Raw genomic sequence first — 19,925 nt, 5'->3', positions numbered from 1 at the left:
AAATTGTTTACACTTTTAACACAGAGGTTTAATAAATGAAAAGTTTTACAACATGTATAAATATGTTCATGCATATAAAGGAAAAACGGGTAAAAGTTTACTATAAAAAGGAAACAATGGGAAACAGTACATGGGGCTCTTTAGTTATTTATTCATGTATTTTTTTATTGAGGTTCTATGCCTATACAGTGGCATGCATTGCAGTCTTCGATGGAAAATGAATTATAAACAGAACCTAACTTATTTACAGAAATGTTGTCATTTCTTTATATTCCGAATCTACTGAGTGATGTTTAGTCAAAATGCAAAGGTACAAGAATTTTACCTGTAATTTTGCAAACCCATCGATCATCTATCACACAATTTGAGGATTTAAGCCGTGAATGGTATATTTTATGCTGATGCAGATATGCCATGCCGTGTGCTATGTCAGAAGCAAAAGAAAACCTAAAGTCATATGACATCAAGACACAAAAAAAATCCAAATAAGAAGTTACTTTTCACATACATAGAGAATATAAATAACTGCAAAACACCTTACTAAAATAGAATCACATATGAATGTAGCTTAATGTACACGTGAGTACTAGAAGTTACCAATTTATTACGAGAAAGACGTTCACACCTTTTGCTATGCAAAGCATTACTGAAAGGCTCCCTTTGAAGCATAGGTCATTAATGGACCCCTAAGTAAGCAATTGCAAACTCTCTGTAGAGACAGTGGTATGATGTGTCAACACAAAGTGCCTGGACAAGTATATTTTGATGTATTATTTTCTTTACCCTCTCAACTTATGAAAAACTTTCTTATATCTTGCATTTGCCAGGTAGAGGTAAACATCACACATTTAGAACTATATATATCTATATTTATTTTATGTTATAGGGGTGGCATGGCTGTTGAAATTAGTTATTAGAAATGTTTGCTGTTTCCAGTCATCATTATTCATCTTATGCATAGTTGCAATTTTCTCCTCCCGCATTGCTAAAATAAGCAGGTTTCCTGAAGTAGGGCCACAGGGGGTAGCCATTTTCCTTGATCTCATTAGATACTGCTTCAAATTTGTATATGCAAGTCTGCTGTAACCTGGGAAGTCTGCATAAATTAATGTGACTTGACTTACCTTTAATTATATACATGTAATATACAGTTAACATTTAGCAATGGTATGTGCAATTATATGCTGTTTAGGCTGGCAATGCAGGGTGATATGACACCTAGGGCTAGTGACACATGTTGACTATTAGACTGCAATATCTTGGCACAATTTCAGCCGCCTTTGATTGTCAGAACAGCTTTGTAGATCCTAATGTCACATCAGGGCTAAAAAAATCAGATTAGTGGTATAAGAAAGCCCTGTAAGTAAGCAGCTGGTAATCTGGGGGATGGGAGGTATGTATCACCAAGGCTTCTTGCCTCAGTGACACAAGACTTGAGGTCTGGGTCCAGGATTTGGATACTCACACACTGCAAAAAAAAAGCCTGATTATTGGGACTGAATCTGCCAAATTTTGGGTGAGAACTTCAGAAGTTTATGTTGATGTAAAGATTAAAAACATGACGTAAAGGACAGGGGCAAACACAGACAGCAGAGGGCCCCTGTGCAAAGAATGTGCCTGCCCCCCCCCTCCCTCATAGGTCAATTGTTCATATGTCACTTTCTCAGGGGGACCCAACTCATATTAATTGCTCAGGAGGACCCCCCTAATATCAGTTGTTATTTATTCATTAAGGCCCCCATATGCTGGAGCTCAACCAGGCCGCCCCCCCATGCAAGGATAATAGACAGTGATGTCACAGTGCAGGGATAATACACCAAATGATGTCACAGTACAGGGATAATACACACAGTGATGTCACAGTACAGGGATAATACACACAGTGATGTCACAGTACAGGGATAATACACACAATAATGTCACATTACAGGGATAATACACACAGTGATGTCACAGTACAGGAATAATACACACAGTGATGTCACAGTACAGAGATAATACACACAGTGATTTCACAGTACAGGGATAATACACACAATGATGTCACAGTACAGGGATAATACACACAGTGATGTCACAGTACAGGGATAATACACACAGTGATGTCACAGTACAGGGATAATACACATTGATGTCACAGTACAGGGATAATACACACAGTGCTTTCATAGTGCAGGATAGTACACACAGTGATGTCACAGTACAGGGATAATACACACAGTGATGTCACAGTACAGGGATAATACACAAAGTGATGTCACAGTACAGGGATAATACACATTGATGTCACAATACAGGGATAATACACACAGTGCTGTCATAGTGCAGGATAATACACACAGTAATGTCACAGTACAGGGATAATGCACACAGTGATGTCACAGCACAGAAACAATGCACACAGTGATGTCACAGTACAGGGATAATACACAGTGATGTTACAGTGCAGGGATAATACACACAGTGATGTCACAGTACAGGGTTAATACACACAGTGATGTCACAGTAGAGGCATAATACACAGTGATGTTACAGTGCAGGGATAATACACACAGTGAAGTCACAGTACAGGGATAATACACACAGTGATGTCACAGTACAGAGATAATACACAGTGATGTCACAGTAAAGGGATAATGTACAGTGATGTCACAGTACAGGGATAATAGACAGTGATGTTACAGTGCAGGGATAATACACACAGTGATGTCACAGTACAGGTATAATACACAGTGATGTCACAGTACAGGGATAATACACAGTGATGTCACAGTACAGGGATAATACACACAGTGCTGTCACAGTCCATGGATAATACACAGTGATGTCAAAGTACAGGGATAATACACATTGATGTCACAGTACCGGGATAATACACACAGTGCTGTCACAGTCCATGGATAATACACACAGTGAAGTCACAGTACAGGGATAATACACACAGTGATGTCACAGTACAGGGATAATACACAGTGATGTGACAGAACATGGATAATACACATAGTCATGGCACCGTATACATGGGGTGTAGTAGTATTAGTAGGTCACATAGCAATGGCCAGCACTAAAGCACGGTCAGTAATTATTTTATTTTCCTCATTACAGCTGATGCCAGGCACTTAACCCCTTGCCACAAATGGAAGTAAATTTACGTCCATTGTGGCATCCTGAGGTATGACGCACTCAGCAGGTGAGCGCGCATACCTGGTGGGTCCTGGTTGCTATCAGCAACCAGGACCCACGACTAATACCGGACATCGCCGATGCGGCTGATGTCCGGCATTAACCCTTTAGGCATCGCGATGAAAGCTGATCGCAGCGTCTAAAACGGGCGTTAACAGTTGCCTGTTAGCTCAGTGGGCTGTTCAGGACCACCGCGGTGAAATCATGGCATCCCGAACAGCTGAGAGGACAGCAGGAGGGTGCTTACCTTCCTTCCCGCTGTCCAATCATCCATCCATTGCTCCAAACCTGATTTTCAGGCTGGAGCACAGATTACACTCATCAATGCTATGCTATGGCATTGTTCAGTGTATGCAATTAAAGGATTGAAAGTAATAGTCCCCTATAGGGGCTAAAAAAAAAAAAAAGTGTGGAAAAAAAAGTTTAAAAAAGTGAATAAATGTGATTTAACTCCTACCTGAATAAAAGTTTGAATCACCCCCCTTTTCCCATAAGAACATTTTTTTTAAACAAAAATAAACATATGTGGTATCGCCGTGAGCATAAATGTCCAAACTATAAACATATACCATTAATTAAACTGCTTGGTCAATGGCGTATACGTAAAAAATGTTCCAAAGTCCAAAATTGCGTATTTTTGGTAATCTTGTATACCCTAAAAAAAATTATAAAAAGCGATCAAAAAGTCAGATAAAAAATAATGGTACTGATAAAAACTTCAGATCACGGTGCAAAAAAATTAGTCCTCAAACCGTCCGCGGAATATGCGGAAAAATAAAAAAGTAATAGGGGTCAGAAGATGACAATTTTAAACATACTAATTTTGGTGCATGTAGTTATATATTTTTTTAGTAGTAAAATTAATTCAAACTTTTTTTCTGGTTTCCTCGTAGATTTTGTGGTGAAATTATTAAGGGTATTAGACATTTCATTTGTTGGCGCAAACAACAAGCCCTCATATGGGTCTGTAGGTGGAAAATTGAAAGTGTTATGATTTTTAGAAGGGGAGGAGGAAATAACAAAAGTGCAAAAAAAAAAATGGCCATATAGGGAAGGGTTTAATGCTTACTAGCTGCTGCAGAATAATCGAGGAACACACCTGGAAGAGGCAAATGCACAGGTCACAGGCGTCATGAGGCAGCGGCGGAGGGGACTCTTTTTTCTCCTCTGCGCTCCTCTCTGATGAGCAGCCGGGATATAATAGACAGGCCTGCGCGCAGCACACAATATCAGAGGGGTTGATTGGACCGGGATGCTGATGTACATTACTTGCCAGAATGTGGCCCTCACCAGGGCAAGGCATTAGCTGGCGGTCTTAATGGCCTCACAGAAGAGTTGCCTCTGACCATACATATACATCATATATACACAAAACAAGGCGGGTGCTTCCAGCTGTTGCAAAGCTACAACATGCCAGTGGCTGTCCAGGCATGCTGAGTTATAGTTTTGCAACAGCTGGAGGCACCCTGCTTGGAAAACACTGAGCACACACACATAGACACATGGCCACTTACTAAGCCTTTAGTTGTAGAGTCAGGTCCCTCTGCATGAGCTCTTCTGCCTCCAGCTGTTTTAGTGCTCTCCACCCCTCCCCTCTTGTCTCCTCATTTCGCTCAGCAGAGAAAACAGCATGAGAGGAGCAGAGGCCGGGGAGACTGTGAGTGCAGTGGTGTGCCAATGCCCTGCTGTCCTCTGAGAGACCGGCTGGAGGAGCATCTGCCCAGTCAGCTGAGCGCTGCACCCTGGCTCCCAAAGGCCACTGCTGCATTCATTCATATTAGCGCATTAGTATGAAAGTTCAGTGGGCCCCCTCACATGCTGGTCCCCTGTGCAGCTGACCCGGCTGCACAGGTGATAGGTCTGCCCCTGGTCAAGGACATTTAAGTTTCTGTTTTACCGCATGCTGTAAGCAAAGCTTATTGCTATATGTTAAGTGCAACAATAAACCCAGAAGAATTGAACTGTGAACCTGCGTGTTTGGTTCTGTTTGCTTGGTTGAAGGGTCCCATTCTACATATGGTGGAGGATGCAATGGCAACCGCTTGCAAGTCATTTTGTTTTAAAGTCCTTGGATAAAGCAGCCGCAGCACTGAAAGACACTGGGCACTGTTGTAATTGAGGAACTGTGAAAGCAACGGATGCAAGTAGAGATGAGCAAACTTTTGAAAAAATTGATTTGGCCGATTCGCTGAATTTTCTGTAAAAATTTGTTTCAGTCCGAATTAATTTGCGGTGAATCTGCATTAAAAATGGCTATTTCTGGCCTACAGAGAGCCTCAATAAGGGTGTAGAACATTTTGCCTTGTCCTAACATGCATAGGGAGTGTGCTGTGTTAGTGAAATAATACTGTTATTTAGTATGACATGCAGATTACAGGCATCACTATTAGAATCACTGCCGCAGAGTATCTGGATGTGGCAGATTTTTTAATGTAATTTTTATTTTATTTTATTTGAATTTATTTAAATTTTTTGATCACCCATTCTGGTGAGCATCAAGCTGGCGGTCCGCCGCGAGACGAGCTACAACCTGCTACAGCCCCTGCCTCTAAGCGCACCCCCATACTCTCCACTTGAAAAGGGAGGGACTGCAGTACCAGCAACATGGACAGGAGCACATTCAGCTTCTGTGCCATTGGATAAATGGGCGCATAAAGCTAGAAGTAGCTGCAGTGAAAAAGCTCGTACTTGTATCTTAAAATCGAGCTTGCAGTCCTCCGCCAGGCGAGATATCACCTGTTCCAGCCCCCTGCCTCTCACCGCCCCTCTGACTGTGAAAGTGCGAATGTTTCATTTAATCAGTTATGGTTCATTGTTATCGCTCCAAGCTGTTTCATTGGATTCTTGTCATAATTCCACAGGTAACATGACGGCAATGACCATATGGCCTCAATCTTGAAAAGATTACATAAATTTTTTTAAATTTAAGATTTATATTAGATTCCCAAATTTAATGTCCCGGTGTTTATTTGAACTAATACTGTATGACCACAAAACCCAAACTAACAATGAGTCACATGGCGGCACAATGACAGAACCTAGAGGTGTGTCACAGCATGAGGAGACCATAATCTGGCAGAATGACACAGCCTGGAATTGGTGGCAGCAAGAGGAGACCATATAGTGGCTTAATGAAACAGCCTTCAGCTCGCGGCAGCATGAGGAGACCATAGGGCCTTATAATCCCTAAGATTAAAAGATGAATTTTATATTTTTATTTGAAGATTTATGGTAGCTAGTGCTACCATGAACATTTGTAGGTAATGTCCCAGGCCCAGCAGCATCAGTAAACCATATAGTGGCTGAATGACACATCCTGCAGCTCCCGGCAGCATGAGGAGACCACAGGGCCTCACAATCCCAAAGATTTAGAGATGAATTTTAAAATTTAAATTGAATATTTATGGTAGATAGTGCTACCATACAAATTTATAGGTAATGTTCCAGGCCCAGCAGCATCAGTAAACCAAATAATGGCTGAATGACACAGCCTGCAGCTTGCGGCAGCATGAGGAGACCATAGGGCCTCACAATCCCTAAGATTAAAAGATTAATTTTAAAATGTAAATTGAATATTTATGGTAGCTAGTGCTACCATGAAAATTTGTAGGTAATGTCCCAGGCCCAGCAGCATCAGTAAACCATATAGTGGCTGAATGGCACAGCCTGGAGTTGGCTGAAGCATGAGGAGACCATATAGTGGCTGAGTGGTACAGCCTGGAGGTTGCTGAAGCATGAGGAGACCATGTAGTGGCTGAATGGCACAGCCTGGAGTTGGCTGAAGCATGAGGAGATCATATAGTGGCTGGATGACACAGCCTGGAGTTGGCTGAAGCATGAGGAGACCATATAGTGGCTGAGTGGTACAGCCTGGAGGTTGCTGAAGCATGAGGAGACCATGTAGTGGCTGAATGGCACAGCCTGGAGTTGGCTGAAGCATGAGGAGATCATATAGTGGCTGGATGACACAGCCTGGAGTTGGCTGAAGCATGAGGAGACCATATAGTGGCTGAATGGCACAGCCTGGAGGTGGCTGAAGCATGAGGAGACCATATAGTGGCTGAATGGCACAGCCTGGAGTTGGCTGAAGCATGAGGAAACCATATAGTGGCTGAATGGCACATCCTGGAGTTGGCTGAAGCACGAGGAGACCACATAGTGGCTGAATGGCATAGCATGGAGTTGGCAGAAGCATGAAGAGATGATATAGTGGCTGAATCAGACAGCATGGAAGTGGCAGCAGCAGCATCAGGAGTCCTGAAATTGACCTGGTGACAAAGTGGTGTGGTGGATGGCAATACCAGTACCCGGTGACGAAGGTGGGTGAAAAAAGGTCTGATGTGGAGGAATGTTTGCAACTGGAGAGCAGCGCCTTAAATCTGTTTGGCACTATCCATATTTGGGAAGTGTTGGTGTGGCACCATGGTTAATCTACTCTGATACATCAGGCATTGGTGGGTGGAAATCCTGGCTGATCCATGCCTGATTCATCTTCACAAAGGTCAGTCTCTCCACATTTTTTGTGGACAGACAAGTTCTCCTTGGGGTGACTATGGCCCCCACCGCACTAAACACCCGCTCTGATGGCACACTACTGGCCGGGCAGGACAGCTTTTCCAGGGAAAACTCTGCTAGTTGCGGCCACAAATCAAGTTTGGTTGCCCAGAAGTCCAGCGGGTCTTCAGGTTGTGTAGGTATGGTCATGTCAAGGTATTCCAACACCTGCTGGTTCATGTTCTGGTCCAGGTCTACCTGCTGATGATGAGTTGCTTCTCTATGCGGGAAAATAAAAAGGTACTCATCAGCGACTGTAGAATCAGGCTGCTGCTGATGGAGCTGGTACTGCTCCTGCCAACCCACCCCTCCCCAGCAGCCATGGCAGTGGAAGGGGAGTACAAAATCAGACCTGCGAGAGGATGGAAGATAGCGCCAATAGGCATTGGCCAACTGACTACGTAGGATGTCTCTGTAGTAGGTCAGTTTGTCCTCCCTCTCAGTGACTGGGAGTTCAGGCATCTCGCTGGGACTCCTGCTGCCACTCGCCTCTAGTCTGCTGTGACCTCTTCCTGATGAATTTAGGCCTCTGCCACTCCTCTGTTCATGTCCTGCCACTTCTCTGCCTGACATACTTAGTGTGAATATGAGGGGAGTACAATACGCTTCACTATGCTTAAAACAGTATTTGTCTAGAACAGCAGCAGGTGTGTACTTTTGGCTGTCCTTTCACAATATCTAGGCTCTTGACAGATTAAAAGGTACAAAATAATACACTATTTAGATGTAGGTCAGTGGTATGCATTTATTTAGGCAGAAAAATGCACTACAGTACACTTAAAGAAGTAGTGGAGTAAAACACCAGCCGGTGATTACTTTTGCCTGGACTTTCACAGTATCTAGGCCCTTGACAGATTAACAGCTATAAAATAGTACACGGTTTAGATGTAGGTATGTGGTATGCACTTATGAGGGCAGAAAAATGCGCTACAGTACGCTTAGAAAAGTATTTGAGTACAACACCAGCAGGTGATTACTTCTGCCTGGCCTTTCACATTATCTAGGCCATTGACAGATTAAAAGGTCCAAAATAGTACACTACTTAGATGTAGGTATGTGGTATGCACTTATGTGGGCACAAAAATGCGCTACAGTACGCTTAAAGTAGTGGAGTAAAACACCAGCCGGTGATTACTTTGGCCTGAACTTTCACAGTATCTAGGCCCTTGACAGATTAAAAGGTACAAAATTGTACACTATTTAAATGTAGGTATGTGGTATGCACTTATGAGGGCAGAAAAATGCGCTACAGTACGCTTAAAAAAGTATTTGAGTACAACACCAGCAGGTGACTACTTTTGCCTGGCCTTTCACATTATCTAGGCCCTTGACAGATTAACAGGTACAAAATAGTACACTAATTAGATGTAGGTATGTGGTATGCACTTATGTGGGCAGAAAAATGCGCTACAGTACGCTTAACCCCTTCAGGACGGAGCCCATTTTGGCCTTAAGGACCGGAGCGTTTTTTGCACATCTGACCACTGTCACTTTAAACATTAATAACTCTGGAATGCTTTTAGTTATCATTCTGATTCCGAGATTGTTTTTTCATGACATATTCTACTTTAACATAGTGGTAAATTTTTGTCGATACTTGCATCCTTTCTTGGTGAAAAATCCGTAAATTTGATGAAAAATTTGAAAATTTTGCATTTTTCTAACTTTGAAGCTTTCTGCTTGTAAGGAAAATGGATATTACGAATACATTTTTTTTTGGTTCACATTTCCAATATGTCTACTTTATGTTTGCATCATAAAATTGATGAGTTTTTACTTTTGGAAGACACCAGAGGGCTTCAACGGTCAGCAGCAATTTTCCGATTTTTCACAAAATTTTCAAACTCAGTATTTTTCAGGGACCAGTTCAGGTTTGAAGTGGATTTGAAGGGTCTTCATATTAGAAATACCCCATAAATGACCCCAAAGTATTCAAAAAGACATTCAGTAAGTGTTTTAACCCTTTAGGTGTTTCACACGAATAGCAGCAAAATGAAGGAGAAAATTCACAATCTTCATTTTTTACACTTACATGTTCTTGTAGACCCAATTTTTGAATTTTTACAAGGGGTAAAAGGACAAAATTTTTACTTGTATTTGTAGCCCAATTTCTCTCGAGTAAGCACATACCTCATATGTCTATGTAAAGTGTTCGGTGGGCGCAGTAGAGGGCTCAGAAGGGAAGGAGCGACAAGGGGATTTTGGAGAGTACGTTTTTCTGAAATGGTTTTTGTGGGGCATGTCACATTTAGGAAGCCCCTATGGTGCCAGGACAGCAAAAAAAAACACATGGCATATCATTTTGGAAACTAGACCCCTCTGGGAACGTAACAAGGGGTTAAGTGAACCTTTATACCCCACAGATGTTTCACGACTTTTGCATATGTAAAAAAAAAATTTTTTTTTTACCTAAAATGCTTGTTTTCCCAAAAATTTTACATTTTTAAAAAGGGTAAAAGCAGAAAATACCCCCCAAAATTTGTAAAACAATTTCTCCCGAGTACGGCGATACCCCATATGTGACCCTTAACTGTTGCCTTGAAATACGACAGGGCTTCAAAGTGAGAGCGCCATGCGCATTTGAGGCCTAAATTAGGGACTTGCATAGGGGTGGACATAGGGGAATTCTACGCCAGTGATTCCCAAACAGGGTGCCTCCAGCTGTTGCAAAACACCCAGCATGCCTGGACAGTCAACGGCTGTCCGACAATACTGGGAGTTGTTTTGCAACAGCTGGAGGCTCCGTTCTGGAAACAGTGGCGTACCAGACGTTTTTCATTTTTATTGGGGAGGGGGGTTGTATAGGGGTATGTGTATACGTAGTGTTTTTTACTTTTTATTTTATTTTTTGTGTTAGTGTAGTGTAGTGTTTTTAGGGTACAGTCGCACGGGCGGGGGGTTCACAGTAGTTTCTCGCTGGCAGTTTGAGCTGCAGCAGAAAGTTTGCGGCAGCTCAAACTTGCAGCCAGATACTTACTGTAATCCTCCGCCCATGTCCTCCCCCATGTGTACGTTCACATTGGGGGGGGGGAGGACATCCAGCTGTTGCATAACTACAACTCCCAGCATGCCCGTTGGCTGTCGGTGACTGCTGAGAGTTGTAGTTTTGCAACAACTATAGGCACACTGGTTATGTATCACTGAGTTTGTGACCTAACTCAGTGTTTCACAACCAGCGTGCCTCCAGCTGTTGCAAAACTACAACTCCCAGCATGTACGGTGCATGGTGTACGGTGCCTGCTGAGAGTTGTAGTTTGCAACAGCTGGAGGCACACCGGTCGTGAAACACTGAGTTAGGTAAAAAAAAACTCTGAGTTTCACAACCAGTGTGCCTTCAGCTGTTGCAAAACTACAACTCTCAGAAGTCACCGACAGCCAACGGGCATGCTGGGAGTTGTAGTTATGCAACCAGCAGATGCACCACTACAACTCCCAGCATGCACTTTAGCTGTTTGTGCAAGCTGGGAGTTGTAGTTATACAACAGCTGAAGGTACACTTTTCCATAGAAAGAATGTGCCTCCAGCTGTTGCAAAACCATAAGTCCCAGCATGCCCATAAGGGAATGCTGGGAGTTGTGGTGGTCTGCCTCCTGCTGTTGCATAACTACAGCTCCCAGCATGCCCTTTTTGCATGCTGGGAGCTGTTGCTAAGCAACAGCAGGAGGCTGTCACTCACCTCCAACGATCCACGCCGGAGAGTCAGTCCCTCGTCGTCACCGCCGCCGCCGCTGCTCCTGGGGCCCCGATCCCAACATTGACGCCGGGGATCGGGGTCCACAGCACCCGGGGTGCACGTCCCGCACCCGCTCACGTCCTCCGGAAGAGGGGCGGAGCGGGTGCGGGAGTGACACCCGCAGCAGGCGCCCTGATTGGTTGGCCGGTAATCCGGCCGACGAATCTGGGCGATCGTGAGGTGGCACCAGTGCCACCTCACCCCTGCAGGCTCTGGCTGTTCGGGGCCGTCGGAGACGGCCCCGTACAGCCAGTAATTCCGGGTCACCGGGTCACTGGAGACCCGATTGACCCGGAATCGCCGCAGATCGCTGGACTGAATTGTCCAGCGATCTGCGGTGATCGCCGACATGGGGGGGCATAATGACCCCCCTGGGCGATATGCCGGGATGCCTGCTGAACGATTTCAGCAGGCATCCGGCTCCGGTCCCCAACCGGCTAGCGGTGGGGGCCGGAATTCCCACGGGCGTATGGATACGCCCTCGGTCCTTAAGGACTCGGGATGCAGGGCGTATCCATACGCCCTATGTCCTGAAAAGGTTAAAGAAGTAGTGGAGTAAAACACCAGCCGGTGATTACTTTTGCCTGGACTTTCACAGTATCTAGGCCATTGACAGATTATCAGGTACAAAATAGTACACGGTTTAGATGTAGGTATGTGGTATGCACTTATGAGGGGAGAAAATGCGTTACAGTATGCTTAAAAAGGATTTGAGTACAACACCAGCCAGTGAGTACTTTTGCCTATCCTTTCACAGTATCTAGGCTTTGACAGATTAACAGGTACAAAATAGTACACTACTTAGATGTAGGTATGTGGTATGCACTTATGTGGGCAGAAAAATGCGCTACAGTACGCTTAAAAAAACAAAACTTATTTGTGCACAATACCAGCAGTACACAACAGTGCTGCAGCACATAGTCGCTGTGCACTAAACCAAAAATTGCACTCTCTCACAGACTATTAGGAATGTGTGTATTATACCATCTACAGACTAGTATAACCAGCAGATCATTTGTTGTGGAACAAAGAGGGCAGAAAAATGCGCTACAGTACACAGTACAGTAAAGTATTGGAGTAAAACACCAGCCGGTGATTACTTTTACCTGGCCTTTCACAGTATCTAGGCCCTAGACAGATTAGGGCAAAAAAGTACAATACTTAGATGTACATATGTGGTATGCACTTATGAGGGCAGAAAAATGCGCCACAGTACGTTTAAAAAATGTATTGCAGTAAAACACTAGCCGGTGATTACTTTTGCCTGGCCTTTCACCATATCTAGGCCCTTGACAGATTAACAGGTACAAAATAGTACACTGCTTAGATGAACGCAGAAAAATGCGCTACAGTCCGCTTAAAATTTTTCTTTTTTGCACAACACCAGCAGTACACAACAGTGCTGCAGCACACTGTCGCTGTGTACTAAACCAAAAATTGCACTCTCTCAAAGACTATTAGGAATAGTCTGCTGGGTATTATACCGTCTACAGACTAGTATAACCTGCAGACCATTTGTTGTGGAACAAAGAAAGAGTTGCGCTAAAAAATTATTCCTTCATCCTCTGCTGTTTCTCAAGCTGAGCCAGCTTGTAAGAAATGTATGAGGAAACACACAGCTATCTGCCCCTCTCTGTAATGCAATGCAATGCAATGAGGTTAATGGCTGCAGTAAAAAAAAAATCTGTGAAAAAGCACTGCTCTCTGTCCACCAGAACACTGAAGTGACTATGAGATGAACCGCTGCTGTAAAAAGCTTGTCTTTGTAACACACAGCGCTGTCCCATCTCTCTGCAGTCAAAGGATGAAGTGATGAACCGGAATATGGCTGACAATTATATAGGGCTGTGACATCACAGGGGTGACTGGCTGCTGATAGGCTGCATCCTGGATGAGATTCAGGGTCATCCCTCCTACCCTCATTCCCACCTTCCCAGAGTTCCTTGCCCCATGTCCTCACATGTGGATCTGCCATTTTAGATGCCCTGGAGCCTGGACCACACATTAAATTCATAACAAATTCAGATTTGTCATATTCGCTTCCCTCATCTCTAGATACAAACCAGCCTACAGCAGGTCCAGGTCTTACAGCAGCAGACTCAGGCCTTGTTCCAGGCCATGCAGACATAGCTCCAGGTAGAGGCCATGCAATAACACTATGAGACCTTACAGCACCAGTTCAAGGCCATACAAGAGAAAATGGCTGCATTTAGTGACGGGGCAGCGAGTTAATATAGCTTGACATAGCTCTTAGGCTGCTGTGTGGAAAAAGTACAAACTGGCTTGCGAAAAATAGTTAGGAGGATGATGTTAAAGCCAATTTAACTGTCTTTGAAAGATTTGCAGACAGAGAAAAATTGCCTTTAGAACAGTGGGCTGGCTCTGTACTTGACTGGTGAGACAAACAAATTGCTTATTATATACTCACTTTGAAGGACTCTAAAAACTACAAAAAGGTAAAGGCTAAAATCATTGCTTGTTTTGGGGTCATACAGGGCATGAACTGGACAACTTTTGCTTGCTGATGCTTCTACTACTACTACCATTGGGCATATAACTGCTGCTGCAGCCTGTTCTGGGCCTAAACAAATGGCTAATGCCCACAGTACTGGTCAGGGGTGTAGCTACAGGGGGTGCAGTGGTAGCAGTCGCACTGGGGCAGAGGACACGGCAGGGTGCTCTTTCCTCTAGCCTATCCTTGTCCAACCATTCCTTTATCATTATCATTTCTCACTAGCCAACTAGGCAAGCAGTGAGTTCAGTTTGTGCTCATTGCTCAGCTTATCTATTCAAGATGGTGGCTGCAACTCAATGCAAAGGGTTTTGTTGCTCCTTTTATACCCAACCCATGCTGTCTCCTGATTGTCCAGGAAGCTGTATGCAAGCACTGATTGATCTTTCTGACAGCTACCCTGACTTCATTTCTGTTTTCCTTCTTCCTCATCCTATGCATTCAGGCAGCAAAAAAATCCTTTCTTCTATAAAAAGCGCCATCGCCAGGCTCATTTGCACAAAGCTAACCTGGCTAAGTTTTAATGTTTGGTGAACATTATTTTATGCAAAGTTCTGAGGTTCTACAGTTTTGTCACACACATCCCTAATCTATCCTCATTAGAAAGAAGGAGTGTCCGGTATTGAGAGATGTCCTCTATTGGGAAAAAATGCTTAAAAGCTTTGTAAATGACTTCTATTTAAAAATCTTAACCCTTCCAGTACTTATCAGCTGCTGTATACTCTGTTCTGTATACTATGTTCTTTTCGTTTTGAATTTCTTTTCGGTCTGACCACAGTGCTCTCTGCTGACACCTCTGTCCATGTCAGGAACTGTCCAGAGCAGGATAGGTTTGCTATGGGGATTTGCTCCTACTCTGGACAGTTCCTCATACGGACGGACAGTTCCTGATTCGGACAGAAAATAAATTAAAAGAGAAAAGAACTTCCTGTGGAGCATACAACAGCTGATAAGTACTGGAAGGATTAAGATTTTTTTAATAGAAGAAATTCACAAATCTGTTTGACTTTCTGGCACAAGTTGAGTTTAAAAAAAATTCCACTGGAGTACCCCTTGAAAAATCTCCCAGTGCTGCTTAATCAACCCTTATCACCCTTCTGTACTACTTTATCTCCATTCCTCTAATGCCACTCAATTCCTCCCCCTTGAACCCCCTGTGCCATTTAATTTACCCTATATACCCTGTGAAACTTTATTCTCCCTGTGTCCCTTTACTCTCCCGGTGCCCTGTGCCAAATCATACCACCCACCCCCTGTGCCACATAGTTTCCCCTTGATCCCTTTCTCTGTTCCATTTCATTCCCCTTTATTACCCTCTGTGCAAATTCATCACCCTCTCTTTACCACTCCCTGTGCCTTTTCATTCCCCCTTTATCCCCCTGTACCATTTATTCCCCCTGTGCCCTTTGCCATATCATCCCCCCTCACCCCTTGTGCCACATTACTTTTCCCCTTTCCTCCTGCCTCTGTTATTCTTCTTACTTGGCCAGCAGGCTCAGGTGCAGGTGCTCTCAGCGGGTTTGACGTTCTCCTGACATCCTCTGTGCTGCAATTACTGAGAGCAGCGGTGGCTGTGGGCACTGACGAGTGATGTCAGGAGCGTCACGCATCAGGGTGCGCAGGCGCTGCTGCTCACAGCCTCTCAGTGAGTGCAGGGCAGAAGATGTCAGGAGAAAGCCAAACCTGTTGACACTCCTGCACCTGAGGCTGCTCAGAACAACAGGTGGAGGAAGGAAAAGTGATGTGGCACATGGGGTGAGGGGGGAATGATTTGGTACAGGGCACAGGGGAAATAAAGTGGCACGGGGGATAAAGGGGATTGAAATAGCACAGGTGATATTAAGGGGGGAAAGAAATGGCACAGAGGGTGGTAAAAAAGGGGTTGATGAATTTGCACAGAGGGAAATAAAGGGGAAATGAAATAGCACAAGAGGGTAATCAAGGGGTGATATCAAGAGTATTGGCTTTATCCCCCTGATAGTGGCCCTATGTACAAGGTAGGGCAGACAAATATAAACCTGGTTTACCCCTATTGGAAGTGTTTTGTCCCCTACTGTGTATGTTTTGTTCCCTATTGGGAGTGTTTTGTCCCCTATTGGGTGTGTCCGTTTCTGCTCTTGGGAGTGTCCCCTATTCGGAGGGTGCAAATATATTAAGTCCGCTGAGGGAGATTTTACTGTATATGATAACTTTTCCTTTTTTTATTTTTGCTGTCGTGTATAGTAGTGTGCCATTTGTGAACATATATATATATATATATATAATTAATTTCTCATGTTTGATTTTTCTATTGCTCACTATGTTATATTACTGTTTATATGTATTGATATGTATAAGCAATTTGTGATTATTCTCTTTGTAAGACTATTTTCTAAAAAAAAATATAAAAATAAACAAACAAAGGAAAACACTACAGTGGTCCCTCAACATACGATGGTAATTCGTTCCAAACGACCCATCGTTTGTCGAATCCATCGTATGTTGAGGGATCCGTGCAATGTAAAGTATAGGAAGCTGTACTCACCTGTCCCCGCCGCTCCGCACCAGGTCCTCACCGCTCCCGCTGCTGTTCCAGGGGCTCCCGATGCTGTCCCGCTGCTCCGGTGTCTTCTTCGCGATCCTCCGGTGTCTTGCGCATCTTCTGCAGGGTCCGGGCCTCGCTTTCAGGTGACGTTATTACGCTGCTGCGCCGGCGGACCCTGGAGAAGATGCGCAAGACACCGGAGGATCGCGAAGTGGACCCGGAGCAGCGGGGATAGGTAAGTGAACCCACTGGGGCACATTACACTGCTATCCGACAGCAGCTTAAGCATTTTGGATAAGTAAACTGTTAACTTTCAAACACTGTTGCTTGCTGACTGTTAGGAAATGGTATTTTAACCTGTCCTTGTATGTATAATATTCTTTCAGTGATATGAAGTGACTTTGATCACACGTCCTCAGATTTTTTATTGTAATTATCGGTAAATATTGCAAAATATAATTATTCAAATGATCTATTTTACTAGATATGTAACATTACCAAATGTATAACACAACAATAAAATTACCTGAAACCCCAGTTCAGAGGAATGTCTTCACTCAGTAAAACATCATTCAAGCTTCCCTTAGGACAATACTCCGTAATAATAGCCACATCCGGAACTTCAATGCAGCCTCCAATAAATTTGCAAAGATTAGGATGATCCAGGTCCCTACAGACATTACAGTGCATGTCAATGTAAAGCACAAAAATCCTTCCAAAATTTTAACAAAAATTTAAACAACACATAACTAAATATAACAACACGAACACTACACCAGCTAGAGTATATCTACTTTACTGCTGCAATACAACATTTACCGAATCTGCTTTACTTCCCTCCGTATTGTTTTGGAAAGAGTAAATGACTTCTTTGGGATTTTCTTTATAGCCACTATTCTGCCATCACTAAGAAATATGACATTTTGACAATAATAAACACCAAGCAAATTAAACATTTACATTACAGATAGCTGAAAATGCCCTAAAATGAGTAAAGTTGTGAGAACTTAGCCCCCCCATTGAAAAGTCTTTCTCCCTTCTTCCACACAACTGAGTACTGCTTACTTGATGTAATATAGCAGTCATGGGAACTGTAGACCATCTTGACATGGTTCCGATGGTGTGGTGGAATCACTACACCTTTTTGTATTATGAGAAGATACCACACTGGTCTTTAGTTTAGTCATTTATGGAAACCAAGCCTATTGCTATGAATAGAAATAACAAATGTAACTAGTGCTCAAGATATAAATATATGTCAAATATTTTATTAAAATAATTAAAAGGATATATTTGTCAACATTACACAATGCTTCCCCCAGCAGGGCTCTTGCTGGTAGGAGTCAATCAATATATATACAAATAGATAGGATAAGATAAATGGTATAAAATGCTGAATGATAAAATTGGTGAACAGGTTGAATGATGGACATGTATAAATGTCTATTATCATTCAACCTGTTCACTATGTTTATCATTCAGCATTTTTATTATTCAGCATTTTATACCATTTATCTTATCCAATCTATTTGTATATATTGATTGACTCCTACCAGCAAGGGCCCTGCTGGGGGAATTATTGTGTAATGTTGACAAATATATCCTTTTAAAATTATTTTAATAAAATATTTGCCCTATATTCAGATATTGAGCCCTAGTTACATTTGATATTTCTATTTATTATTTTATAGACACCTGCGGTTGGTGTTTTACTAGTTGCATGGTCTACACACAGTTGTTTTAGTATAAGAAAGCCATCCCATTCTATGTTTTCCTTTCTAATGTTATGAAGTTGGCTGAATTAATACAGATGCTTAATAAATCAGTCTGTTGGCCCGTGGGAGGGAGTGCCTCCAGTTGATCTTGAAAATCAAATCCTTGTCTTATCTAGATCATCAGTTACCATGATGAAGAGAGATGAAGACATCACTTGCATTTCAAATGAATATGTTATAAAAAGCTCTGAAGGAGTTTTCTGTTAGTTCCTTTTCAGTAGAGATGTACTGCAGATACAACCATTTATCAATATAAATAGGGACATGCCATAAAAGCAATGGTGTATATAAAGTGGTGCTTCAAAGTTTATGAAACTTCAGATTTTCACGTGAAAGTAGATACTAAATCAAAACTAATGAGTAATTAAACAAACCTGCCAAAAACCCTTTTAACTAATGTTAATGTTCCTTAGTCCACTATCAGGAAGACAACGGAGAACAATGGTGTGCATGGCAGGATTGCAATAAGAAAGCCACTGCTCTTTAAAAAGAACATTGCTGCCTGTCTGCAGTTTGCTAAGGATCATCTGGGAAAGCCAGATTATTTTTGAAGCAATGTTTTGTAGGTAAATAAGACCAAAGTAGACCTTTATGATTTAAAGGAGAAGTGTTATGTTTGCGAAAGGAAAACACTGCATTCCATTCATCTTGGCCAGGGCAGCTTCCATAATTGATAAAACAATGAATTCTATATTGTACCCGCAAATTCTTAAGAAATTTGTCTGCCTTTGAGCTGAATCTAAAGAGAACATGGGTCATGCTACCAAAGAATGGTTAACCCATTCCCATGCAATGACGTATACTTACGTCACGTTACGTTAACATGAGATTAAATATATATTTACGTTGTGAAGCATTAACAGATTATGAAGCGAGCGAAGCAGCTGTGCTCACTTTATATACGGTGAGTAAGGGGTGTAGCCAGGACTCACCGCCATAGTAGGGCATCAGCGATGATGCCGATGTCCAGCAATAACCCTTTGGATCCAGTGATGAAAGAGTATTTCAGGATCTAAGCGTTAAAATTACTGGTGCCTTTGGCTATGGGTGAGGGGGTGGGGGGGGCTGCAGGTGCAGGGCAATCACATTAACTAGATCAACCTGCCTCCGTGCTGTCTGAGAATACAGTCAGCCTTGGCAGCCTGTATAAGCAAAGTACTGATAACTCTGAACAATGCTATGCTAAGGCATAGCACTGAACAATGTTTGCAGTCCAAAGATCACACCCCTTATCCCATTTTTCTAATAAAATAATGTAAATAAAAATGAATATAAACATATGTGGTATCACTGCATGTCCAAACTATTGAAATCTATCATTAACCCCTTCCCGCAGAATGTCATATATAAACGCCGGGTTGTGCAGTGCGTTCGCGCATCCCGGCGTTTATAAATGACATTCAGTTAACCCGGCGATGCGCAGCATCGCACGGGTTAACTGGCAGAAGTCCCGCTGTTTCCAGCAGGGGACAACTTCTGCTTCACCCCCAGGACCATCAATTGATGGTCCTGGTCAGCGATCACTGTGATTGGTCCCTGTGGACCAATCACAGTGATCTGGGGTGAAAGTTCAGATCCCCCGCACTGCCCGCCCCTGGAAGTCGGGCAGAACGGGGGACGATGGCTGCAGGGGCTCGCGGGGAC

The 19,925-nt window shown here is 43.1% G+C and overlaps 1 protein-coding gene across 1 annotated transcript in view; it reads right to left on the bottom strand.

Annotated features, from left to right (window-relative positions):
* LOC130361107 (atrial natriuretic peptide receptor 2-like) overlaps nucleotides 1-19,925 on the bottom strand; it is a 145,054-nt gene that overhangs the window by 73,007 nt on the left and 52,122 nt on the right. The window contains exons 10-12 of the mRNA XM_056563713.1: nucleotides 17,326-17,412; nucleotides 17,033-17,176; nucleotides 326-447 (exon numbers count right to left, since the gene is read on the bottom strand). Of these exons, the coding sequence (XP_056419688.1) occupies nucleotides 326-447; nucleotides 17,033-17,176; nucleotides 17,326-17,412 (353 nt within the window). The remainder of the gene's footprint in view (nucleotides 1-325; nucleotides 448-17,032; nucleotides 17,177-17,325; nucleotides 17,413-19,925) is intronic.

This window comes from Hyla sarda, chromosome 1 (assembly GCF_029499605.1).
Source record: "Hyla sarda isolate aHylSar1 chromosome 1, aHylSar1.hap1, whole genome shotgun sequence".
In the NCBI taxonomy this organism is placed as follows: domain Eukaryota; kingdom Metazoa; phylum Chordata; class Amphibia; order Anura; family Hylidae; genus Hyla; species Hyla sarda.
This window is presented reverse-complemented; position numbering and strand designations above follow the sequence as displayed.